This window comes from Tiliqua scincoides, chromosome 9, assembly GCF_035046505.1.
Source record: "Tiliqua scincoides isolate rTilSci1 chromosome 9, rTilSci1.hap2, whole genome shotgun sequence".
Classification (NCBI taxonomy): Eukaryota; Metazoa; Chordata; class Lepidosauria; order Squamata; family Scincidae; genus Tiliqua; species Tiliqua scincoides.
The window spans coordinates 12,556,778-12,583,802 of record NC_089829.1 but is presented as its reverse complement, the minus strand read 5'-3'; the positions used below and the strand labels follow the sequence as shown (position 1 = coordinate 12,583,802).

Sequence of the window (27,025 nt, the reverse complement as noted above, 5' to 3'; positions counted from 1 at the left end):
CTCACAACAGGAGAGGAAACTGAACGCTTTCCACATGCGCTGCCTCCAATGCATCCTCGGCATCACCTGGCAGGACAGAGTTCCAAACAACACAGTCCTGGAACGAGCTGGAATCTCTAGCATCTATGCACTGCTGAAACAGAGACGCCTGCATTGGCTCAGTCATTTTGTGAGAATGGATGATGGCTGGATCCCAAAGGATCTCCTCTATGGAGAACTCGTGCAAGGAAAGCGCCCTACAGGTAGACCACAGCTGTGATACAAGGACATCTGCGAGAGGGATCTGAAGGCCTTAGGAGTGGACCTCAACAGGTGGGAAACCCTGGCCTCTGAGCGGCCCGCTTGGAAGCAGGCTGTGCAGCATGGCCTTTCCCAGTTTGAAGAGACACTTTGCCAACAGTCTGAGGCTAAGAGGCAAAGAAGGAAGGCCCACAGCCAGGGAGACAGACCAGGGACAGACTGCACTTGCTCCCAGTGTGGAAGGGATTGTCACTCCCAAATCAGCCTTTTCAGCCACACTAGACGCTGTTCCAGAACCACCATTCAGAGCGTGATACCATAGTCTTTCGAGACTTGAAGGTTGCCAACAACAATAATTCAGTTACAGAATTTGCTGCGACAAAGCTTTTGAGGGCTTTAGTTCCTTTGTTTGTTAATATTTCAACGGCTTTGTCAATCAGAAAAGGTACTAGCTAGCATTGAGCTAGCAAAAGGGGAATTAGAAGGTGGTTCTCTGTCCCAAAGTTCCAAGGGTTAACCCCTGAGAAGGGAAACACACAAAAACCAGCACACCGCCACTAAAAAAGTTGTCCTCTTGAGATGAATAGGGACAGTTGCTCTCCCGCTTCTCAATGTAAGGCTGCAGTTCCATGCACACTTTCCTGGGAGTAAGCCCCATTGCACACAGTGAAACTTACTTCTGAGTGGGCATGCATAGGATTGTACTGTAAGACAAGTCACACTTTGAAAGCTGCCTCTTTATCCACTTGGTAGACGAGGAGGCTTTTTAAAAAATTTCTTTTTAATTTCATATTTTATTTCTTAATTATCATAAAAGAAGAACGAGCAGGGGGATGCGTGAGATGAAATCTTTAAACACCATGCTATTCAAGAACACCTTGAAACTAAAGCAGACAGTGAATGATATGTTTCCTTGTAATCATAACCAAAGAATTGTTAAGAAATGGACGTGATCTTGAAGGTCATCTAGTGGTAGTGATCATCTAGTCCAACCTCTGCTTGAAGAAAAAGGAACAGATTTTTTGAGACTATTTATTTATTTACAAATTTATACCCCACCTTATGTCCTTAATGGGCATCCAAAGCAGCTCAGGTGTTGTTTTCAATTCCAAAACATATTTCCAGTCTTCCCACTATCTGTTTATCTGTTTATAAGCCATGATGCCAAAATGGAACCTCCATGTTCAACAGCAGTAGGCCACTGAATGCCAGGTTCTGAGATGGGTATACAGCAGGATGGACCCATTTCCATCATGGCCAGCTTGCGGCTTGATCCACCAAGGCAGTCTTATGTACTGTGTTGAAGCAGGAACTGTGTGGGTCATTTCTGCCTGCTTGTCCACATGGCCAGAAGCCAAAGAGTGCAATCCTAACCCACTTTCCAGCTCTGATGTAAGAGCAGTGCAGCTCTAAGGTAAGGAAACAAACATTCCCTTACTTTGAGGAGGCCTCCGTGAGTGCCACTTGACTACAGGATGCAGCACACATCCCATTGACGCAGCTGTGCCAGTGCTGGAAGGTTGGTTAGGATATGGGCCAAAAAAGGATTCATTTGATTGGCCTCACCCATGCATGGAATGGCCATACAGGGAGACAATAGTTGGGTGCATTTGAGTCGAGCATAGCTATTTTGACAAAATGTGAAGAAGTGGAATCTTTGGTTGGTTGGCAACCATCAGTCTCGAAAGACTATGGTATAAGCCTACAGCACCCGGTATTCCCAGGTGGTCTCCCATCCAAGTACTAACCAGGCCTGACCCTGCTTAGCTTCCGAGATCAGACGAGGTGAGATAGCAGCCTGGGCAGGGCTAACCTAGGAGTCTTTGGAGGAGATCCTGAAGACACTGTGCTGACATTTTTGTTTCTTTTTTCTTTGGCTCAGATTGCCCAGAAGGCCACTGGGGACAGGGCTGCCAGGAAATCTGCCCTGCGTGCCAAAACAATGCCCATTGTGACCCCATCACTGGTACTTGCATCTGTCCTGCCGGATACACGGGCAGCCACTGCCAAGATGGTAAGTCACATTTATTTTTGACATGTTGATGTAGAAGCAACTACTAGGGTCTTTCAAACTGCAGGCTTCAAATATCCTCTCTGGAGGCAACAAGGGCATACAGTTGCTCCACAGTCTGGACCAGCCCCATTGATGAGGTTGATTGAGACAGTTGCCTCAGGTGACAGATGGCATTGGGCACTACCGAAGAGTGGCACTACTGATGAGTGGTCATTGCTGCTGATTGTTCTGGCTTGTTCCTAGGGGTGTGGATACTCCTGGGACCAACCCAGTTGGCCAGGGGTGAGGTGGGAGGAGGCAATTTGGGTTGGAGAATCAGTACAAGGGGCAAATTTGGAGCATCAATACAATGACACTAGAGGGATGTGGGCCACACTGGGTGACATGCACAGCGGGGGGTGACACCACTACTGGCCAAAAAAATTTAAAATCTTGGTATTTTCAAATAATAGCATCATGTTATACAGGTTGTTATTCACTGAGATTCTCTTCTGGATTTTAAAAAAACCTGTGGATAAAAAATCAGTGGAAAAATCAATTTAAAGACCCACTTCCAGGTTTCTTGTCCCTCCATTGCTCCTAATGGAATAAGGTCTTCCCTCAACAGCTGCAGGGGTTTGATTCTGGGACTCCCTGCTGATACCATAAAATGTGTTAAATAAAAGCAGTTAAAAAAAAATAAAAAGTGTGAACCATTACAATTGTGGTTTAAAAACAGCTTTTCTTACTGTTGTAGAGAGGCAGTCAGCAATTAGAAATGCAAACGACCCCCTTCCTTTGCCTGGCTCAGCTGAAGAATGGAATGACCTCTTGCATGACTGTCTCTCTACAACTGTAAGAAAAGCTGTTTTTTTTTAAACTATGATTTTAAAGGGATGCATTTTTCCTTTTCTCAGGGATCAGCACATTCCTTCTCATTTGCAGTGGCCACTTGTGTTGAGTCAAATCCATGTATAAAAAAATTCAAGTATAACAAGGTTGGACCTGTATATCAGTCGATAAGTAATTTCACGCAGAATGCAATGAAACAAACCACTTTGAAATATCTCTAGTCTATCAAATGTTATAGCCAAAAAACCAGTGGGGCGGGGCAGTGGTACATCACCACGCCCACTGCCCATTGCATTGCCCCACCCATTGGATGGGAGGAGATCCATCATAGGGGTGGCATACTGACCTCCCGTACGGGGTGACTCAAACCCTAGTGACGTCAGTGCATCAATACCTTGTTTGATTTGGGTGCCTCCTTCCTTTTCAGTGTGTCCACCTGGCTGGTTTGGGCAGGATTGCCAAATGCGCTGCAACTGCGGGAATGAAGGCTACTGTCACCCAGAGACAGGGAAGTGTAGCTGTGCCCCTGGCTGGACCGGCTTGCATTGCCAAAGAGGTACTGCTCCCTGTCAGTGGCCAGGGATTTCTTGCAAAACACAGCCCCTGCTCTCCTTAAGCCCTGTGTCATCTATTGCAGTGTTTCTCTAGGTGGGTTGTGAGCCAATTTCAGGTGGGTCCCCATTCATTTCAATATTCTATTTTTTATATATTAGACTTGATGCTCCCATGGTATGTGACTGCATTTGGAGAAATGTGACAGACCTGTACTTTTAACAAGCTACTATGTATATTCTTTACAATGATAGTCAATGGGACTTACTCCTGGATAAGTATGGGTAGGATTGCAGGCCAGGATTGTTACAAATGTTCCTGCTTGATGATGTCACTTCCTGTCATGATGTCACTTCTGGTGGGTCCTGACAGATTCTCATTCTAAAAAGTGGGTCCTGGTGCTCAATGTATGAGAACCACTGATCTATTGCCATCTGGGACTCTGCTACGTAAACCTTTTTTCCTTCAGGGGGCTCCCCATATTTTTGGTTCTGCAGTATCGCTGTTGGTTGGTTGGCAACCTTCAGTCTCGAAAGACTATGGTATAAGCCTACAGCACCTGGTATTCCCAGGCAGTCTCCCATCCAAGTACTAACCAGGCCTGACCCTGCTTAGCTTCCAAGATCAGACAAGATCAGGCATCTGCAGGGTAACAGTTGCTGCATAAATTTTTTTTCTTTCTGGCGCTGGAGGGATTCGAACCACCGACCTCAGGCTCCGCAGCCCTACGCTCTCTCCATTGTGCTATCGAAGCTCTGTGTGAACAAAATCTTGTGATTAGAGACTGTAAGAACCTTTTCACAGGCTGCTGTCAATCTCGTTCCATCATTTGTCTGCGGGTTCTGTAGGAAGGAAGAATTCCACAAGCAATGCCAAAATATCCCTTCCTCTCCCCCCACCATTGATATAGGCAACCTAATGGACTTTAAAACAAGCCTCCTCTCTTTCAGCCTGCGATGCTGGCCGCTGGGGTCCTGACTGTGCCAATGCTTGCAACTGCAGCAATAGTGATGGCAGCTGCAGTGCCTTGACGGGACAGTGCATCTGTGAAGCCGGCTACACAGGGGCCCGTTGCAATCAGAGTGAGTGCTGCCTCCAGGCATTTTCCCACTGAGCCCTGTTGGGTACTATCTGTGCCCAGATCGCCATGTGTCATTTGTGTGAGGCGAAGGATGGGAGAGAGTCACAAAAACTTTTCGGGGAGGGGATTTCACAGTGAAGGCGCTGCTATGGAGAAGGCCCTGCTTCCCACAGGCAAATGTTTAGCCTAAGGTGGCAACTGCAGCAGGATCTGGATAAGAAGGAGGGGGAGCGTTTGAAGTGGGGGATTCTACTCTGCAAGCATCTCTGCTCAATTTGCAGTGAAAGCACAGTGTACCTTGATAGGACTTACCCTCTGCACGTCGACGTACTTCCCCAAGAAAATAAAAATCTTCATTTTGGTGAAGGGAATAGCAGGTGGCAGGGGACTGCATTGAAAACTGGAGTGTCCTGGTGGGTCATTGTACAGTTGGCCAATGGCATTCAGCATTTATTTTTCTGCCTAGGGAAAAGGCACTTGATTCACCAGTAGGAAAAGGCACTTGATTCACCCTTCCCAATTTGGGGGGAGGGTGTCAGGGAAGTGGTCCAGGCTCCCTTACACTGCCAGTTGTGAGAGGGGGAGGGACTAGCAGGGGAAGTGCGCAGTGCCCTTAAGGGTTGTGCCAGCACTCCCTTTTCAGCGCTTACAAAAATCTGCAAAGTTGTTTGAGCTCTTGAACGACATGTACACAGAACATCAAGGTGTTTGCAAAGCCATCAGGGTGATGTTTGGACATCTCTGGCACTCAGCCAGATAACCTGTCCTCAGCCAGGGAATCTCAAACAAGATTCTGTCATCTGCTGACTTAGCCTCCCAACCTTACAATAATAGACATATTAATAAGAAGAAGAGCCCTGCTGGATCAGGCCAAGGGCCCAACTAGTCTGGCTTCCTATATCTCACAGTGGCCCCCACCACTTGTCTCTGGGAGCACAAAAGACCACAAGATCTCTGTATCCCATTGCCACTCCTTTGCATCTGGCATTCAGAGACAGGCTTCCTCTGAAAAGAAGGTTGCATACAGTCATACTTTCTTTCTTTCTTTCTTTCTTTCTTTCTTTCTTTCTTTCTTTCTTTCTTTCTTTCTTTCTTTCTTTCTTTCTTTCTTTCTTTCTTTCTTTCTTTCTTTCTTTCTTTCTTTCTTTCTTTCTTTCTTTCTTTCTTTCTTTCTTTCTTTCTTTCTTTCTTTCTTTCTTTCTTTCTTTCTTTCTTTCTTTCTTTCTTTCTTTCTCAAGAGTGCTCCGAAGGACGGTTTGGCCCAGCCTGCCGCCACCGATGCCAGTGTGACAACGGCGCGGCCTGTGACCACGTCAGTGGGGCTTGCACTTGCATGCCGGGCTGGAGAGGCACATTCTGTGAGCGCCGTAAGTAATCTGGGCTGAAGACTGCACCCTCGTACAACTCTCCCTCCAAATTTTAAGAGACATCAACCTCTGTTTTCCCCTCCGTTCACACATTCTGTTTGTAGTTTGGTCAGTTGACAAGCAGAGTCGCCTTTAAAAACTGCAGCCACTGAGGGGCAACCCTCCCCTGAGGGCGACAGAGTCCTCTGTTTGGGAGGACAAATGTGTCTCAGATTTTCTAGGTAGATGAGGAAGAACAGGTTGGAGCTCTGGGAGTGGCCTTCACTTCCGCTGTTGAGATATCAATGTCTGTTTCATCTCTGGGGCCAATCACTTCTTTTTTTAAAAAATTTCCCTTTCTTAATGAATAATGTATACAATAATAAAATCATAAACCATAATACTGAAGCAAGCAAGTCAGGGCACAATCCTAATCAATTTTCCAGCACTGGCCTAGCCACAATGCAGCCCCAAACATGCCCTTACCTTGAGGAGGCCCCCTTGATTGCTTCCCCGCTGCAGGATTCAGTAAATGCCACGTTGGCACAGCTATATCAGTGCTGGAAAGTTGGTTAGGATTGTGCCCTCAGACGCTTAAAGTCAAACTGAGAGTTGCTGGGGTCTAGATTATGCCCACAAGGCCCTAAGCTATGTGGATGGGTCAGTTGTACCAGGGGGAGAAGTCAGCTGGTAGTTAAGGGGGACAGAGCACACATGGTGGGGGCCTGCAAGCTGAGCCAACCCTGGAGGACCCATCCAAGCTTCATGGTTGAGCAGAAATTTGAGTCTAGGGTGTCTCTAGTCCTTATATGAATTCTAGCCACTCCATCCACAACAGGATCTCTGCATATCATCCTGTGTGCTTTTCTTTTCTCAGCTTGCCCAGATGGGTTTTACGGGACAGAATGCCAAAGGCCCTGCCAGTGCCTAAACGGAGCCCGCTGCGATCACATGACGGGACACTGCATCTGCCCTGCTGGTTGGATTGGTTCAAACTGCAACCATAGTATGTTCCCCACTGTAGATGCCCTCAAAGACCAGCCTGTCACTTAGCCGGCTGACCTCAAAAGATCCCACGATGAGCGTATGCCTGGTGTTTACAAGCTGCTACTCACCTGTCTGTTCTCCCCCCCCCCCCCCACAGCCTGTCCAGCTCAGCGCTTTGGGGAGAACTGCAGCCAGGAGTGCAGCTGTTTCAATGGGGCCACCTGTGACCGGGTCAGTGGGCAGTGCCTCTGTGCCCCTGGATGGATGGGAACCACCTGCCAGCAAGGTATTAGTTGTTAGTGTTTTGATCCCATCAAACTGGTGCTCTCGTGTAATTCATGCAACTCAATGGAACTACAGCTCATCGCTCAGTGTGGTGGAGCACATGCTTTGATTCAGCCCCTGATATCGCCAAATAGGACTGAGAAAGACCCGAGTTTGAAAGCCTGATTGCTGCCAGTCAGGGTTGATAGTGCTGATCTAACCAGATCAATATCTGACTCAGTAAATGGCAGCTTTACATTCATTATATGACCAGATGATCAATGATCACCTGGTCATTATGCCCTTATTTCTTCATGTGTTTCTTCACAACCTTCACAATTGTCCAATGGACTCTTCTTCTCTTAAATAACTGTACACTCGTTGTCCCTAATGCCCTTGGAAAGCCCTCTGCCCTTCTGACCTCCAGCGTGGATGCTGCCTCTGTCTCTCTCCCCCAGCATTTGAAAGAGGCCATCAGCTTAACCGCTCCAGTCAGATTTGGGTTCCTGCCATTGGCATTTCTGAGATTTCGTTCACATTTAAAACCTTGGTTCAACTTCAGCCTGATCTTGTTGATGGTGTTGTTTTTGGCCCCTAAGTATGTCCAAGCGGCTTCTACGGAACAAACTGCCAGCAGCCATGCCTCTGTCAAAATGGTGGAACGTGTGACCCTGTAACCGGGCACTGCGCATGCCTTGAGGGATGGAGCGGGTTGGCCTGTGAGCTTGGTAAGAATGCACTGAGAGTCCAAGAGCCATTTGGGAAGGTTTTTTTTTTGTCCCTGGGTTTTTTTCCCTAAAAGGTTTGGGGGAGGAAAGTCGCTCAGTGGGTAGAGCTTTGCATGAGGCTCTCAGGTTCAAACCCTGGCAGCATCTCCACATAGGGCACAGTAACAGTTGTACATGAAGCTCTGGAGAGCTGCTGGTGTGGAGCTAGCTATTGCAAGCCAGCCATTGCATAGCACCCCCAGCCACTGTGCTAGATGAGTCCAGTGGTCAGTCTCAAAAGTATACCTTTGTTGCATCTTTCCCTTAGAGTGCACCCAAGGAAAATATGGGATCAATTGCCAGGAAACCTGTGCTTGCACAAACGGGGGGCTGTGTGACCGGCAGACTGGGCGTTGCCTTTGCCGGAGTGGCTGGACTGGTGACAAGTGCCAAACCCGTAAGTAGACATAGACCAGCGGGCTCAGTTGTTGGCACTATTGAATTGTTTCCCAGCATTGGAGGAGATCAACCTCTTTTAAAATCTGATTAGCCCAATTCATGGAGGGAGGAGAGCTCTTTCATCAGCTATAGCCACAAGAGCCTGGTGAAACCTCCAAGTTCAGAAGCAGTCTACCTCTGATTTGTTTAAAAAGGGGTTAACAACTGAAGCAAGGTGACAAAATTTGCATCATGTAATGGGTCCTGTTGTTAAACGGATTCCTAGAAGTATTATATGTATTTGATAGATTGGTTGTCTGCTTTGATAGGATGATTTTATATTGCTCTAACCTGCCTAGTGATATATACATGGTTTTTGTCACTGTACTGGTTGAGACTCACTTTGGGCAGTGTCCACAGAAAGGCGGTGTGCAAATAAACTGACTCTGATTATGACATTGCAATTAACAATGTTCGGACTCATAGGCCACAATCCAACCAAGCGGTTACTTCACATATATGATTATGACAGGTTCCCAATGCAAGGCACCCAATGTGAGGACTTTCTCACCTCAATCCCCTACCTGTGAAGTTCTCAGAGGTCTCTGACTAATGGCTGCTGAGTCAAGTGGCTAGTCGGCTGGGCTTTAATCTAGGAAGGTGATGCTTAAGAGCTGGTTTATATCTGCTTCTGAGTTCCAGCATTAAGTTCACAGAGAGTTCACAAGATCACACTGTCGGTTTTGAAAGTGAAATGGAACATTATGTCTCAATGTCTGATAACCAGAAACTGAAAACAGAGAGGCCACCTCCTCTTCCACAGCCAGCTTGTGAGCTAGCCATTGCAGGAAAGGGGTGCTGGTCTAAATGAACCTCTGCGTGACCCAGCAGGGCGCTTGTGTTCTTCTGAGCTTTACAAGAGTTCATTGCTAGGTGATGGAAACAAGGGATCAAGTGCACAGGGTTTGTGGAGAGGGCAGGGTTGCAGATGGGAGCAACTTCAGAAAATATCTGACATGGTGAGATCTCAGCTAAACAGCAAAATGGCTACAGGGGAAAGGATGGTAACACCTTTTGGCAAATAGTCCAGCAAAACGACAGCAACCTCAACACTGAGAATCAAAGGGCACAATCCTACCCTACGCTGGAACAAGCAAACCAGGAGGCTTGCACAGTATCAGCACATTTGCGACCCTCCTGGGCCGGCGCAAGAGTCTTGCATCAGCCCAAGTGAAGGGCAGGATTGCGCCCAAAGGGTGAGAACTGCAGGGTGGAGCCATGATAAAGATGCAAGAAAAAAAACTCCAAACAGTCCCAGGATATAAATTCTTATGCAAAATTGGTCTCCAAAACCCTCTGACCATTTTGAGCTCCCCACATTCCATTTCATCGTCTTCATTTCCAATGCTCTGCCTTGGTTTCGGAGATGTGCAAGCTTTTAGCCAAATGGGGAAGGAGCCGCCATTTTCCAATCTGGTTGCTTTCTCCCAGTCCGGGTTCCTTTTAGACTTTCAGTGTGTTTAGCGCAGCTGTGAAACCAGCATGCCTTGCTGCCGTTTTTGCCTTTTTTAAAAATTCTAAATGTCCAGGTCAAATGCTAATTTTGCTGAATTTGCTGAAAAGGCGCAGCTCCAGCACACTGAGATGATATCAGTCTCCGCAGGGTGCAGGGCCAAACCAGGATTCTGAATGTTCCTCGTAACCTTTGCTGGAATCCCCCACCCCCAGATGCGGACTGAGGCTGGCATCACGTCTGGTTTCAATTACCCTTCCCGTTTCAAAAGCGCAGCCAGTCGAGCTCTTGATGGCGCGTCCAAGATCTGCTCAGGGACCGCCGCCTGCCAGCCGGCCTACCTTTCTTTCACTCGCGTTCTGTTTGCCTTGGATCTTAGCCATTGCTCCTTCTGTCTGAGGCGAGAGCCAGAATGCTCAGACCTGAGAGGATTTGGCAGGCCCTCAGGGCAACCTCACATGCTAGAACATGAGCCTCGCGTCTTGGGTTACTGGCTGTCCCGCTCAGGAACTGGCAACCACTGGGATTTTAGCCAGATGTCAAAGTGTTGACTTTTTTGGGTTGCATTTTGGTTTCCATCTTGGAGGGCTCGGAGCCGCTTCCAAATTGCTTTGGGCTCCAGGGCAAGAGACCTGCCCTGCAGCTGGTGAGTACGTGCTTCTTGCATTGCTTTTGTGATCCTTACGCCTTCCCTGCTGGTCTCTGGCATGCTAGAAGACTGGCAAGGAGCATGGATGAGGGACTCTTTTGGGTCTGGGTCTTGCCTCAGTGGGGCCTTGTAATACTTAAGGGGCCCTGGTGCCAGCCTGTCTGGGTTGTGGGAGCCTATCTGTAAAGCTTGACTGTGCAATCTTTTTCCTGTGTTAAGCAAATAATTTCAGTAGGCATTTTCATGGATGAGAAAGGTGGAAGGGGAAAGATGATGATGTAGGATAGAGAGAAGCAACCCCCCCCCAACAGACTTTCTTTTAACCCTCCTCTCTTCCCGTTTGAACATTACATGCTTAAAAAAATCCTAGCAACACAAGCAGTAATAGGGTATGTTGGAGGTGGTTTTATGCGCATGGGCAGTCCAATACACAAGTTAAACCACCAACCTAGCTGCACTGGTTTAACTGTCATCTGTGATCTATACTAGTCTAGCCCAGGGGTGCCCAAACCCCGGCCCTGGGGCCACTTGAGGCCCTTGAGGACTCCCAATGCGGCCCTCAGGGAGGGCCCAGTCTCCAATGAGCCTCTGGCCCACCAGAGACTTGCTGGAGCCTATGCTGGCCCGACGCAACTGCTTTCAGCATGAGGGCGACTTTTTGACCTCTCACGTGAGCTATGGGATGAGGCCTCCCTCCACTGCTTGCTGTTTCACATCTGTGATGCAGTAGCGGTAGCAAAGGAAAGGCCAGCCTTGCTTTGTGCAAGGCCTTTTATAGGCCTTGAGGTATTGCAAGACCTTCATTCATTCATATAAGTTCATCTTTAATATATTCATTTATGTAAGCCTATGTAAATTTATTCAAATTTTAAATGTAAATTAATTCTTTTTTTCCCTGGCCCCCGACACATTGTCAGAGAAATGATGTGGACCTCCTGCCAAAAACTTTGGGCACCCCTGGTCTAGCCTAAAGGGGGAGGAGCAAAGAAGGGCTTTAAACCCCCCCCCCCCCCCGAGGCTCAACTCAGTCTGTGCCCTACGCATAGCAGAGTGTGCAGGAGATATTGGGATTTGGGGTATGTTTTTTCCTAACTGTCCTCCCAAAAGGACATTAAAATACATTGGGAACTACTTATAACATTGCAGTGGTCCCTTGTTGGCTTTGCCTGTTGTATTTTTCCCCGTAGGTGTGGGCCGAAGCTCCTTGTGCTGGCGGGGCAGAAGTGTGGCACATGCTGGTGGGGGTGACAGGGGGTGCTGTCTCAGGTGGTGTTTTGGCTTGGACAGCCCCTGGCCATTCCAAATTTCCTGTCACCAGCATGGCCCTTCTTTCTCTTGCTCATATAATTGCTGGACACCACGCCCTCTTGGCTGTGACTTCCACTACACTGAACTCAGAAGCTAGTTGCGCTGAAATCGGTGGGGCCGCCTCGCAAGTAACGTGCTGGTGACTGAGGGTCAATTGCCCCCTCTCCAAACAAAGGCCCGAGTGCCTACTCGGCAGGGTGGGCAGTACAGAGTGTGCAGTTTCCAACTCTAAAATTCAGCTGCATGGCTGGATGTCTCCTCCTCCAGATCGCCCCCTCCCACCCAAAGACCTCTTGATCTGCTTTTGCTTCTGCCTGAAACTTCTGCTTTCTTCTGCAACGACAGAAAGTGCAGCCAAAGCCAACTCCCGGAGCTTGTCTCGCTAAATACCCTGGCTCACGGTGATGTTGTCCTGGCATCCCAACCCCGGTGCTTGGGGCCAGGAATAACACTTCCCCATCGTGTTTGGCGGGGTTCGAGGCAGTGCTCTTCACACCCGACTAAGCCGAGGGGGAGCGAGTGAGCGTCAGCGTAGGGCAACTCTGTAGTTCTATTGCTTCCTCTCTTTCTGTCTGAGTCAGCACTCTCCGTCCCTCTAGACGCCAAGAGTTCTGTGGAGGCTTTTTCTTCGACAATGTTTTCTGCAGCAAACATTCAGCTCTTACCTTCCTGGGTGGAGTGTCTTGTCGGCCACAGCCTTGCCATCAAGGAAGCAACTGCCTGAATTTTAAGAATAGGTGTATGTGCTTGAATTGGTGCTTGGAAGAAGTCACCTGGAACATTACTGTATCATTGGGGCACCTTCCTTATGAGGAAAGGTTACGGTGTTTGGGCCTCTTCAGCCTAGAAAAGAGACGCCTCAGGGGGGGACATGATTGAGACATACAAAATTATGCAGGGGATGGACAGAGTGGATAGGGAGATGCTCTTTACACTCTCACATAACACCAGTACCAGGGGACATCCACTAAAATTGAGTGTTGGGAGAGTTAGAACAGACAAGAGAAAATATTTCTTTACTCAGCGTGTGGCTGGTCTGTGGAATTCCTTGCCACAGGATGTGGTGATGGCGTCTGGCCTGGACACCTTTAAAAGGGGATTGGACAAGTTTCTGGAGGAAAAATCCATTATGGGTTACAAGCCATGATGTGCATGTGCAACCTCCTGATTTTAGAAATGGGCTATGCCAGACGCAAGGGAGGGCACCAGGATGCAGGTCTCTTGTTATCTGGTGTGCTCCCTGGGGCATTTGGTGGGCCGCTGTGAGATACAGGAAGCTGGACTAGATGGGCCTATGGCCTGATCCAGTGGGGCTGTTCTTATATTCTTAAACTACAATTCCCAGGAGGCCTTGCAGGTCTCTTGTTATCTGGTGTGCTCCCTGGGGCATTTGGTGGGCCGCTGTGAGATACAGGAAGCTGGGCTAGATGGGCCTATGGCCTGATCCAGTGGGGCTGTTCTTATGTTCTTATTGCAATCATGATGGGATGCCTGAATTGCGATCTTCAGGAGATGGGCAGATGTGTCTGTGTACCCATAAGTGTAAAAAAGAGGCCATAAAGTCTTTGTGCAGTTTAAAACATTAGTAACTTACATTCTGTGTGAGATAAAAACCATCTGCAAAATGCATTAGAAAGACCATTTATTCCAGATTTGACTTTTTTAATGTTAAGAGTGCTAAGCTTCAACATATCCACCTCCATTACAGCTAAAAGGCATAAAATGGTATTGAAGTGCATGCACCCCTCGCTATCTGAGCATGTGCTATATGGACTTTCACTTATACGCACCGCAAATATTAATGCCATGTCTCCTGATCCATACCAAAATGGGAACAGGCATCTGATCTGTCTGAGCCAAGACCGCAATTAAAAATGGTGCCGTGGCTGTGTGAAATGCATTGTCCTGCTGGGTAGTGTGCACCTATGCTCAGTTTCATATTGCCTTTCGGTGCATGTGTTGCACAGTGCTGTGAGTGTACCCCACAGGTACATTTTTAAGTGCAATTCAAGATGCTGGTCTTCACTTTGAAAGCCATAATCAGCTTGAGGTGGATTACTTGAAGGGTTAGCACCCCCCCCCCTTAAAACTGACCATCCCCCAGTAACTTTGGGTCACTGGTATACTGGCGAGGTGGGGGGGGCAAATGCCACAGGTGGCACCCTGTGGGGGGTGGCATTGTGACCCTTCTCCCACTGCCATTTTTTTTTTCCTTTTTGGGGCCAATTTTCAAGGGTTGGGGAGGCTATCCACAGCATCCCACATCCCCAGAAGGCCTTCTGAGGCCTTCAAAATGCCAAAAAAGGCACTTCTGGTTTTCACGGGAACTTCTGTTTCACTTCTGTTTTTCAAGTGGTATGGTGGTGTTCGTGGTTGACATTTTGCAGTCCTGGGCGCTTGGGCAGTACCGGGGCCAGGTTCACAATTGCTTTGGGTACGTCCTTTCGGCATGTTGCATTGCCAATAGAGGCCACTGTTTTACTATTTAGAGTTTTATTGTCTCAACTCTCTTCTCTTTGCAGCTTGCCAAGAGGGTTCATATGGGGAACGGTGTGAGAAGCAGTGTGATTGTGGGAACGGTGTCCTGTGCCATCATGTCACGGGTGCATGCAATTGCCCACCAGGATGGAGGGGCCATCGCTGTGAGAAAGGTGAGAGAACTAACACCCAACCCCCCCAGACAGAATCTGGTGGTCAGAAGGCAAGCAGATGGTTGAGGCTGTAAGCAGTCAGTCAAGGCTGGATATTTTGAGAGGGGTCAGTCTGTACCCCTAGGCAGAAGTAGGAACCTGACTGGCTTCTTGTGTCACCTGACCCCTGCTCAAATTGTGTGTGGGTCCTTAACTATGGTTAGCACAAACCATGGCTTGCCTTGCATCCAAATGGACTCATTGACTTCTCTGTATGAAAGATCACATGAATTTATCTCAAACATTCATACATAAAAAGTAACACCCATGCATATAGAACACTAACATACGAGGGACAACCCTTCTTCCTAACATGTTAGTGTCCTGTGTGAGGGAAGGAGAGGATTTTTAGGCATTGCATCATATGATCCCTCCAGCTGTAGTGGTACAGCCAAGACACTGGTCAGCCATCTCAGGGCACAATCCTAACCAGGTCTACTCAGAAGTAAGTCTTATTTTGTTCAGTGGGGCTTACTCACAGGAAAGTGTGCTTAGGATTGCAGCCTCAGTGAGAACTAGGTCTCATTTTGGGCCCATTTCATTTCTATTCACCCCCATCACATTGGGGAATGTTTGCTTAGGGTAAGCAGGTCTAAGTCTGAATGGGTGACCACCTGGAAACATCTCTGAGTTCTCTAATGGGATATAAATATAAGGATAAGCAAAGAGTCATGGACTTGAAAAGAACCTGCAGGTGTATCAAGTACAACCCTCTGCCAATACAGATTGTCCAAAACTACAACATCCCCAACAGATGGCCATCCAGCCTCTGCTTAAAGACTTCCAATGATGGAAGGTCCACCACCTTCCAAAAGGAAGTACTACCAGGTCAGATCTGGGGGAGAGAGCTTCCTTTTTGGTCAGCTTTCCAAATGGGGTAAAACTGCCCACAAAAGCTGCACCAAGATGACAGGTTTTTTTTAAAATTAGTGCTTCTGGTTCTCAACTGGAGTACATGCAAAGACTGCCTGGTCTCCCTTCCAGACTTGTTAAGAGGAGTTTGCCATCCTGCAACAGGGGCTTTCTGGAATCCTGGATATAACTTGAGGAATGGATCCACCAAAAACAATACACCAGAGGAAAAATTTACCACTGGGGGAAATGGCCAAATTGGGAGGGGGAACGGGTTCTTCTGGAACAAAATGTTGGCTTGTTCATGGCTTTTCAGTTGGAAGACCACCCAGCAGGAGAGCAAATGGTATTTAAAAAGCTGAATCCATAGGAAATTAAAGCCCATTTTCCCCAGGAGACTCCAATGAGTTTTTAATAACTTTGCTGTTTTGATGGCCAGAACTGAGCTTGTATGGTTTTCACTGCCCTGGTGCTGAGTCCTTGCTTTGTATTCCCCTACAGCCTGCCTGCCTGGTTCATTTGGGAAGGACTGTGCTGCCAGCTGCGAGTGTCCCCCAGGAGTGCCTTGCAATCACATCACCGGCAAATGTGGCTGCCCTCCCGGATTCACGGGCCACGGTTGCGAACAAAGTACGGCCAGTGTTTTCCTCTCTCCTGCGGGCTAAGCAGGGTTACTCAGAATCACTTGGAATACATAGATGAATCAAGTCAATAAATCCGCCTTCAGCTTGCCCAAAGAGCCGCACGTTCTGGCAGACCCACGTAATCCAAGCATGAGGGAGAGAGCCAACTGGGAAACTGGAGCAGCGGGCTCCATCCAAGAGGATTAGATTAATAAGCCTGCAGCAACAGCTGAGCTTGGCAACGAATGCAATAGCTCAGCAGCCTGCCTCTCGCAAATGGGAATGTTAAGGTTTCGTAGTCGCAACTCTGCTGTGTCAAAGGTGGCCAACTGTCCAGAAAAAGGCAACCCACACTGCTCCTCTACATTGATCACTTTTGATTCTAGTCCAAGGTGCCCCATGTTCCTTTTTCATGGCCTCATTTGCATGCTGCAGATCTGGGGAGGGGCTTTGGGAGTGGGTGAAGGTCATCTCTGAAGAGGACATCCAACAGCCTGGGGGGTGCAGCTGTCTCCAGTCTCTCCCCCCCCCCCAAATTACATGAGGCATCGCTCAGATCAGGATCAGTTGCAGGGTTTGGGGAGCTTTCAATGAACTGCCAAGACAGTTTGGGTGATCCCTGAAAGAACAAGCCTGTCACTGCTGTGTAGAGGAATTCTCGGGAGTTAGCATTAGGAGGTGCATTGATACAGATCCTTTATGGGTTCTGAGAGGGAAATCAGGGAAAGAAAGAAAGAAAGAAAGTTACCAGTCCCCTGGCAGCTCCCAGTTTCTCTCTAATATATCAAACACTGGTGTCATTTTGGGGGCTTCTGGGAATAAAATGGTGGTCAGTAGCCAAAGAATGGGTGGAGATTTATCCCCTCCTGCTGCAAGTTTTGACCACCCCTTTCCTCTGAAAGTTGATGCTCCAACCTCTTTTCACTCCCTGATCCACCCCCACCCCAATTTCAAAGCCAGTGTCCTCAATCTCACATATTTACAGGTGCTGGATATCATGAGAAGTCATCTGTTTTGATGTCCCCCCCTCTATATATCCTCCCCCTATAATTTCCTCCCACTCCGCAAACACCCAACACCACCTTTGTCTTAAACCAATGTTTTTCCAACAACGTTCATAAGTGCAGACACAGCACATGGTACACTCCTTCCATGGTGTGGTGTTTTGAAGGCTTCAGGCTTGGAAGCTGCTCTCATGAACACCTTCCATACAGAAAAAAAATAAGAGTTTCTTTTCTTCCCAGGATGCTATTGCTGTCCCAGTTGCATGATACAGGCAATCCACCAGATGGGATCTGAAGAGGTACAGTTCAGGAAGGGCTGTACCATCTGCTGTTCTTGCATATCTTAATCAGCTCAAAATCTTTCGAGGGGAAACCTGACTATCGCGTTCAGGATAAGTGTAGGAAGATGATACTAATCTCCATAATTTATCTTTTCCTCAGAATATGGGATTCATCACTCTGAGAAAAGCCTGTGCATCTCATATAAGTCACAAACATTCCAGATATTATGGAGGGGTGTCCACAGGTTGTCCCCATGTTGGCATTTCTGCACCAGTCCGTTTTCTGCACCAGTCCGTATCCTGAAATGGATAGGGATGCAAACTTCTCTCGCCTCTGCTGATTTCTGTCCTTTCCCCCCCCCCCCCACAGCCTGCCTCCCAGGAACTTTTGGACTGAACTGTGGCCGCGCTTGCCAGTGCCCTGGAGCAAACCACGACTGCCACCCAGTGACCGGCGAGTGTATCTGCGCACCAGGTTACTATGGCACTGACTGCCAGCAGAGTAAGTTCATTCTCAAGGATCACTCTTCTCTTTTTAGTGCCCCCCCCCCAAGCTATGAGGTTTCACAACTTTCAGGGGCAGCTTGTCCCACTCATGAATCCCTCCAAGCATTAGGGTGACTCATCACACTTTTAAAAACTGGGAGCTTCTACCCCAGTACATTTATTTGGCCTTATTATCAGTGACAGCTCTGAGATACAGGTGAACAAAATCTTCTCCCCCCACCCCCAAAAAAAAGTCCCCTGAGAATGACGCTGTGTTATTGCTTACTGAGGGGTCTTCGGGGGGGGGGGGGAATGGCCACTGACCACTCAGTGAATTATCACTGTAAGGTGTGCTTATGATGCATTTCTTCTGCCTTCCCACCCCCTTTTCAAGTCAGAAGTTTCTTGCTTGAACTTGATATCAGCTTACCCGTGGCATTAAGCATCTTGTGAAACAGGAGAGGATGTTCTCTTACTAGAAACCTACTGATATAGCAACACAGACTTTGTCTGGGATCTTTCAATGGTAATGTTCTTTTTTGTTTTTCTCCCTCCACCCCTAGGATGCCCACCTGAGCGCTTCGGCCCAAACTGTGAGAGGCAATGTAAGTGCAAGAATGGAGGGCAGTGCGCAACCACAACAGGAGCGTGCCAGTGTCCCGCCGGGTACATCGGGGCAGACTGCGGTACTGGTGAGTGGGCTTGGATTTCAGAAACTTTGTGATACGCCTATAGTGCGTGTGTGGTGCGTGAAGTGTGTCATGGAGAGACGCTGCCAGTTTTTGAACCGGCTGACCTGCATGCAAAGCAGGAGCTTTCCAAAAGATTGAACAACATAAGCCTGCTGTCGTTAGGGATTAATGTACTTTGCCTGCAAAACAAGGCTGCAGCATTAGGCACATTATTTTTTGGAGAAAGGGCAACTCAAGGTAGTATAGTATTGGTTTATAAAATTAGGCACAGCCTGGAGAGAATAAGACTTTTGTTGCTTCTTTCTCCCTTAATTCTGCAGTTGGTATTGTGAACTGTTCATGCAGGGTTTGATAAGGGAGGTTTATTCAGGTATGTTCATGAAATTGTCATGCTAGCTATTCAGGGACCCCGAAAACCATTATAGTAGTTACCCAGGTACAAACGTGTTGTAAACAGTAAGCATCACAACTATGCTGTAAATGAGTCCTTCCCCATATCTCTTTTTTCCCAGCTTGCCCAGCCGGTCGCTTTGGTGTCAACTGTGCACACGTGTGCTCCTGTGGCAAGGGTGCCACCTGTCATCACATGACAGGCCTCTGCCTTTGCCCGTCTGGACGAAATGGCCCCACCTGCGAGCAAGGTAAACATTTACAGGTTCCTTTCTCATTAGAAAATGATTACACAAGGGGGATGCCTTCCTGCCACCCCTCCCTCAACTGTGGAGTGCATGCACATAATCCCAGGGTTTCCCACAAGATGTGTTCAGCAGCAAGAGTGGATTAGGAAAATAGCCATTTGCTTTGTTGGAGAGCTACTTGGTTGGATCAGGACAATCTTGGCTTATCTACTCAAAAGTAAGTCCCACTGAGTTCAGTGAGACTTTATACTGAAATCTTATAGTTTCCTGCTAGTAAATGGCTGAATTCCACAGCAGGAGATCTGTAGTTTCAATCTCTCCCCTACCATGAACATACTTGGTAGCCTTATTAGACAAGATATTCCAGTCTTCTATCTGCAATATAGAGGCAATGATGCTGGCTTACTTTGCAAGGTTGTTCTAAGGACTGCAAGAAGTAAACGCAAGTGAAGCAGTTTTAGATACTCCAAAGTGCTGCGTATGTGCTAAACCGGGGCATCAAACCCTAAGGCCCATAGGCCGAATATGGTCCCTTGGAAGCTCTTTATCTGGCCCCTGTGGTAATTGGGCTTCTCCCAGCATCACCCTTTCAGCAGCATCTCATCTGCTGAGACTCTGGGAGAGAAAGATGGAAAGAATGCTATGGGAGGAGTCCAAGAAGGGCAAGACGGAGACGCTGTCAAAGCGCTGGGAGAGCCCAATTATCTCGTGGGCCACCCTTTCAGCAGCACCACTTCTGTGAAGGTGACACTTTGCAGACCACCTCTTAGCTGCTGAACTGTGAAGTGACTGCAGCAGAAGCAGTGCTGCTGAAAGGGTGGCCTGTGTTATAACTGGGCTCTCTCAGTATTATATTGGAATTGGGCTGTCCCATATCTTGAAAATATGACTAGAATTTGCACATTTCCTCTTCTGTCAGTTGCAGCTACAGAGTTTCTATATGAGAGCAAGCTGCTTATTTCTGGCCATCATCTGCTTAGTGACATCACTTCCTCCTTAAGCCATTTCTGCCCAACATTGCATATACACAACAGGGACCAAACGTGTACACTTGTGGACAGGGCAAAAATGGGTTAATGATATCGCTTCCAGCCCTCCTCAGGTGCCATGAATGCTTCTCAGCCCACTGTATGAAATGAGTCTGACACGCCTGTGGTGAACAGGATTTCTTCCATCTGAAATATTGGCCTACCTTACAGGGCAGGTGGTGAACCTCGTCCTCGCCATGAACAAACTAGATGGTCTTCTGTTTTGGGGTTCTGCCTCAGCCCTCCACATGTGCAATAGTAGCCTGATACTATACGGACCTACCTTACATGGTTGTTGTAACCAGTAGTGAAATATGTCAAGCATATGAAGCAAATTATATGAAGTGGCTCATTTCATCTCATTCTCGGCTCTTAGATTGCCAGGAGAATCGGTATGGGCCCGGTTGTAAGCAGACATGTGCCTGCTCAAACGGAGGAATCTGCCTCGCCACTGATGGTTCCTGCCTGTGCGGGCTCGGGTGGACTGGGTTCTTCTGTGAATTGGGTAATTCTGCTTTTGTGGTTTCTCCTTGTTCCAGCTAACACACAACTGATGTTTTCTTAGTCAATATCCAGCTCACTCAAGTATTGTAGGGGCCTCTGCTGTATAGTGGATGGGACATTGGCGCCCATCCCAACAGCCAGACATTTCACGTGGCAGTTTATCCATGGAGCATGTGGTGGGATTACGCTCCACATGAATAACTTACCAGAATAAAACATGCCTCTATGGACTTTGTGACTATGATAAACTAAGACAATGGTGTTCCCTGCAGCCTGTCCGCTGGGGAGATATGGGGCCAACTGTCAGCTGAACTGCACGTGCCAGAATAATGGAACCTGTGATCCAGTGACCGGAGCCTGCCGCTGTGGAAAAGGGCATTATGGGAACTTGTGCGAACACAGTAAGTTTCAGAGTATTGTTGACAATGGAGAAAGTTCAAAGGAAGACTAAACTTTTTTTTCATAAAACAAATGGGTATCTGCACAGCCCTCCATCTCACAGCATCCCTTTAGCTGTGACCCACATTCATAACTGAATGGTTATGAATGAACTGGAATGGTACCACTTGGCCACACAGAATTGTAACATAATAATAATAATAATAATAATAATAATAATAATAATAATAATAATAATAATAATAAACTTTATTTGTATCCCACCCTTCTCCCTGAAGGGACCCAGGGCGGCTACATGCTTAGAAAGGAGCAACACAGCCCCCCCCCCCGCTTAAAGTAGGGCTAGTCCAAGACCGCCTCACACATCTTCCTTCCTCTTCATTTTCCAAACCAGCATGTGGAAGAAGAAGGAGAAACAGTGGGCAAGTGGGCAGAGATGAATGCCCCTTTCAAATCTGCTGCCTGAGGCACCCTCCTCGCTTGACCTGAGGTTCTTGCCTCTGAAAGCTCACACCACATTTAATGAGCAAGACACAGATTCAGGTTGAGCTCCTGCTCCACTCCCTTTTAGGTGCACGTTAACCAATACTCTTTCCAACTGGTTTCCAACACAGCCTGCCCAACTGGTTTCCACGGAGAGGGATGCCAGGAGCTGTGCGACTGTCGGAATGGAGGAACGTGTGATCCAGTAACGGGCGAGTGCATTTGTCCCCCTGGTGTCTATGGCAACCAGTGTCAGAAAGGTATGGCCCTCCTCCTGGCCCTTGGTTGTATGTGGGGGTAGTGCAAGGGTGTGTGTGTGTGTTTAAGAGTGGAAGGATGTGTAGATGAATGTGTGAGTGTGCTGTCACTCTCCCTTTCCCTCACTGGTGCAATCTTGAGGGTAAGCCATTTCTGCCTGACGTGGCAAATACGCAACAGGGATCCAATGGGATAAACTATGCCTGAGAAAGGTAAGCATAATCTGCTGGTAGAGTGTGGAGCTGGTAAAAATGGATAACACAGTTTAGAAGCCACATTGAAATTTGGTGCAGCTGAATGCAAGAGGCTTGGAAAGCAGAAGAGTCAGTGGCCAGGCCAATGACTGCACAATGAATGGAAATATTGAAGATCGATGAGATTTTATGGTGGACCTGTAAGAATTCCATTAGGAAAAATGGGGTTTATGTTCAGCCTGGGTAGGTAACCACCTTGAGTTTATGAGAAAGGGTATTTACATACTGCCACACTTTTTCTTTCTTTCTTTCCTACAATGGGTCAAGGCTGGATCTCCTTTTATTCCATGCAACCTACACAGCAACACAGCTTGACTCAGATTCAACCCTCCCCCCACCCCCAAACCGGTCCTACTGTAATCCTCATACCTATATCTCAGACTGGCGGGCAGTGGCCCTTGCTACTTGGTGTAACAGATCCTTCATTTGTCTGCAGTTTGTGAGGAGGGGAAGTATGGACCCCAGTGCCAGTTTCTGTGCGACTGTGAAGGCGACGGTCCGTGTGAGCCGGCCAGTGGGCGCTGCCTCTGTCCTCCAGGCAAAACCGGGACCAAGTGTGACACAGGTGAGAGCGTGAAGGAGACAACTCACATTTTGACCAGGTGGCGATGCTGCCAAATGGAGATGCTGATGGGGGGAATGGCTGCCCAATCCTCCAGGATCTGAAAATATAGATGGCGCATGGATCTAGAACCATTGCCAGTGAGGAGGCTCTGAAATGGGCAATTTATCTGGCCCCCATTATAATTGGGTTCTTCCACCATAATTGGACTCTCATATCTTGAAAATGCAAACAAGATCTGCACATTTTCTCTTCAGTCACTTGCAGCTAATGAGTTTCTACGTGAGATCAAAGTGCTTTTGTCTGACCACCATCAGCTTAATAAAGTCATCTCCTGCATAATGATGTCTCTTCTGGCCCACAGCAGGCACCATGAATGCCAACTTCCACCCTCTATATGAAAGCAGTTTGATACCCCTGTTCTAGACCTACCTCTGCTGCTATACCATAGCTACTGTGCCAGAATTGCAGAAGGTATGTGCAAAGGGTCTAACAGCTCTCTCTTTTGGCCCAGACTGCCGGCAGCAGACATTTGGCCCCAACTGTGCTTTGACTTGCGAGTGCTCTACTACCAACTCTTACTGTGATGCCCAGAACGGACACTGCATCTGCCTGAATGGTTACATCGGGCCAACATGTCGGGAAGGTGAGCGTTTGAGTTATTACAGCTGTTTGAAGAGACACATGTTAGCCTTCCATATGCTAGACTCTCCTCCCCCCTGTCAGTTATGGTCTACTTAAGGCAGTGGTTCCATAAGACCCTGAGAAGTGGTCCCCGGGTCTCAGGAAAAAAAGATCACCTTTGATCACTTCCAGTGTCTCGACAAGTGATGCCACTGAAGTGTCAGCTGTGGCTGTAGGTAGTCTGTTCTCTCCCCTCGCTGGTGGTCCAAAGCTTACTGAACTGCAGGAGGGTCTATTCTTCACCCTTTCTGGTAGTCCTTGGAGGAGCACTCATTTGGTGAGATGCTTTCCCATGCACCATCAGAGAGGGTGGAGAATGGACTCCCCCACAGGCTACCAAATTGAATTGTATTTTTGTGTGTGGTGGAGATGGAAGAGGTTGCATGTGGACCACGACAATTCCAGTGTTTTGCCTCAGTGGTCCGTGGGATCCTAAAGGTTGGGAATCACTGACTTAAGGCTTGGCAAACCATTTTTCCCATTGAATTGGTAACTATGAAATGGTTAGCTTGCAGCATTTAGTGGCAATTGATATTTCTCAATGGCAACCATGGGAAATGCATAGAATTTTAGATCTGAATAGAATTATTCATATATTTTACCCACAGTAAAATTAGAGACAATTAACTAGAACAGAAGAGCTCCTTTTCCATTTGATCTGGCAGTTCTCCATTTGTGGAGAGAAACGGAATAGACCCAACAGGGCTAGACATTCGAAGAAGAGGTTAATCTTCTCACCAGAAACTGTGCCTGCTTACTGACCTAAAAGGCTTTAACTGACATGGTGCCTCCCAAAGGATCCTGGGATGTTGGAGTCTGGTAAGGGTCGCCCCATACAGAACCACAATTCCTGGATGTGGGAATGATTGGTTTTGACACACATTAATGTATGCAGTGTGGCTCTGCCCCCCAAAGGCCACAGTTGGGATTCTGACGCTGTGGCACATCTCTCATTTTCCAGGAGGCCCACCTCAGCTGCTAGCCGACACAAGCCAACAGGCCAAGCATAGTAAGTGCTAGTTTGCTTTGTAAACAGTAGTAATATTACTATGAATGTATGAAGTCAGATATGAGCGGCGGATAGAATTACGGCCAAACTAATCTTCACTTTGATGCCACTGCTGAGACGCAGGGCTAGGATTTGCCCTGAGAGGAGTTCCTCAACTGCTGTGGTCTCACTGACTTCTCCTATTGCATTTTTCCCAGCATGCTCAAGTCCTAATCACTTGCTTGCTTTGCTCAACAAGTGGATGACTTCCCTCTCGTACAGCCCATTCCAATGGTAATAGTCCTCTCTGTGCCACAGGTGATTCCAGGACTGTACCCTCTTAGGGACTTCCCAGGCTGGCACGTAAGTGCAGCTTTAAAATTGCAACCATAAGTCACACTTCTCCTTACTGCCACCTAACCAGAACCCTCAGTCTCCAACATCTAGCTCAGTACAGCCACCACGGAACAGAAGCTGCTCCCCAGGGTTTCAGAGGTTGTCACTGACTCTACCTGGAGCCTGAACTTGGGGGCTGCTGGCTGCAGAGCAGACTTCTGTCACTGAATTGTGCCCACCCCTCCACTCTGGAACAGACCTGTCTGAATCATGGCTAACCTCAGCTTTCCTCTTGCAGTTGTGCCACTTCGGACTTTTCACCGGGATCCTCCCAGGGCAGCACTCCCTTCTTCGAAGCACTAGCTCCCACACTCATCTCCTTTGAGAAAAACTTTGGAATCCAGCTGCAAAGTACAGAGACCCAGCAGCAGGAGGCCACAACCGGTCTGGTGGTGCTCCCGGCCTCTGTGCCGGTTCACAGACTCCAAACCCTTTGAGGAGCAGTCAATGCACAACCTTCTTGCGAAGGGGAGCTCCAAGGAAGCCAGGAGCGAGCAGACCTCCCTCTCAAGGCAAAGTTGCAAGAATGAACAATTCCAGCCTCACTGGTCCGGAGGCCTTTTGGACTCAGGGAGCACAGCTTGTAATTATGAGTTATTCTCCATTTGTCTGGAATTGTAGTAGTCAGATATGTATTTATGTAAAGATATTTATGAGCAGATGTATAGAAGTTACACCTTCAGTCGTTTTGCTCCTCTGACAGCCCCACCGGTCACCATAATTCTATGACTCTGAAAGCAAAAGGGATCTGCATAAGGGATTTGTGAGCCATTCTAGCCCAGAGGTCAGTGAAGGAGCCATTCGGCCTGGGGTGTCAGCATGGCATAAGTTGAAGCAGCCCCCTTAAAAAGCCATATGCACAAAGGCAGCCCCTCTGGGCTCCCATGAGCCAAGACATGAAAGATCAAACTTGAGAGGTGAGGAACTGATGTCTCTTCCCTTCATCCCACGTTCAGGTCCAGGATCGGCAACAGGATCAACACCAGCGACTTACACAAGTAACAGTGGCATGCTATACTTTAAATAAGATGCAGGTTTTGGCAGAGGGTTCAACCCATTCCTGGTGCCACGAGCCAGTCAACACCCAAAGCAGAGAGGCTGGCAGGGCTCGTGAAAAGTCAATCCAAGGTGCTCATAAGAAACCCATTCTTAGTCAAAGCACTTTTCCCAGAACCACAAACTGTTAGGAGGATCTGGGTGATTGCAGGTCGACTCCTGGGAGAATCATGTCAACATACCTGAATCAACTCTGCAAAAATCACACCCCTATTAAAAGTAGTATACTGAACAAATATCAGTATTTGGAGCAAGCAGTCTGGCCTTCCCCATGGAGCAAATTCAATTTAAATGAATGGGCACTGTTTTGCCATTGAATTGCCATTACCAATTCAATGGGAGTCACACAGAAACAGTTACCTGCGAATTGGGTCCCATTGTCCATGCTGCAACAATGATGTATTTCCAGAAAGAGACCCTCCTTTAATGGACATTGTGACCCCTCCTCAGCCTAAGTCACTGATTGCCAACTTCCACACAACTGTACTCCTGAACATTCTGACTTACCTCATACATCCCAGTCCCCCCAAGTTAGACTGCTAGTCCTTATTTGTATAGAGAGAATGTACTATATAAAGGCTTTGCCACCCAGCACTCTGTGGAGCCAGTGGCTTCTGCCTCACCCGTAATGGCCATAGTTGTCCAACACAAAAAAAAGTGAACCAAATTTTAGTTGGGTTATTCAAAAGAGTAATAAAGGAAACATTATGCTGGTATTTCTCTCCCCTGCCATTAAGCTGTGTGATTCTTTTCCTCCTACTAACCTTCCGCTATCAGGGGCCATTGAACAATACTGAATACTAGCCAATGTGTATAACACCACTGCAGCGGGTTCAACACATAGCAACCAAGCTCATTGAAAGACCACAAGAGATTTAAAAACTGGCCATTTTAGCACCTCCCTTCTCTAGTTCAAAGGTCAGGTTAGAAAGTGATGAGAAGGACCTCTTAAGTCCAAGATCTTGGTCAGCCACAACCAGTTGGGGGTCTACTATATATACACACAAGGATCGACAGACCACTGTGATTAGGTAAACAGCAATGCCACACAAAATGCCTATACCATGACTTTAGCTCCTAGACTAAAGCAGGAATACAAAGACAGAACTTTTACAGGTCACAGCAAATCAGTGTTTATTTGCTTGATCATTTGATACAAGCAAAGCTATACAGTATTATGTACACACTCCTGTTCTGCAAAGTATCTCATTAGTGGC

The 27,025-nt window shown here is 47.6% G+C and overlaps 1 protein-coding gene across 1 annotated transcript in view; it reads left to right on the top strand.

The window, feature by feature from the left end:
- Window positions 1-26,515, top strand: part of MEGF6 (multiple EGF like domains 6) — a 194,567-nt gene extending 168,052 nt beyond the window's left edge. The window contains exons 20-39 of the mRNA XM_066637137.1: window positions 2,123-2,254; window positions 3,513-3,641; window positions 4,588-4,719; window positions 5,957-6,085; window positions 6,942-7,070; window positions 7,209-7,337; window positions 7,915-8,043; window positions 8,351-8,479; window positions 14,453-14,581; window positions 15,974-16,102; window positions 17,751-17,882; window positions 18,430-18,558; window positions 19,071-19,199; window positions 20,601-20,729; window positions 21,001-21,129; window positions 21,742-21,870; window positions 22,559-22,687; window positions 23,199-23,330; window positions 24,330-24,377; window positions 24,991-26,515. Coding sequence (XP_066493234.1) covers window positions 2,123-2,254; window positions 3,513-3,641; window positions 4,588-4,719; window positions 5,957-6,085; window positions 6,942-7,070; window positions 7,209-7,337; window positions 7,915-8,043; window positions 8,351-8,479; window positions 14,453-14,581; window positions 15,974-16,102; window positions 17,751-17,882; window positions 18,430-18,558; window positions 19,071-19,199; window positions 20,601-20,729; window positions 21,001-21,129; window positions 21,742-21,870; window positions 22,559-22,687; window positions 23,199-23,330; window positions 24,330-24,377; window positions 24,991-25,055 — 2,447 coding nt within the window. The 3' untranslated portion in view covers window positions 25,056-26,515. The remainder of the gene's footprint in view (window positions 1-2,122; window positions 2,255-3,512; window positions 3,642-4,587; window positions 4,720-5,956; window positions 6,086-6,941; window positions 7,071-7,208; window positions 7,338-7,914; window positions 8,044-8,350; window positions 8,480-14,452; window positions 14,582-15,973; window positions 16,103-17,750; window positions 17,883-18,429; window positions 18,559-19,070; window positions 19,200-20,600; window positions 20,730-21,000; window positions 21,130-21,741; window positions 21,871-22,558; window positions 22,688-23,198; window positions 23,331-24,329; window positions 24,378-24,990) is intronic.
- Window positions 26,516-27,025: the final 510 nt, after the last annotated feature.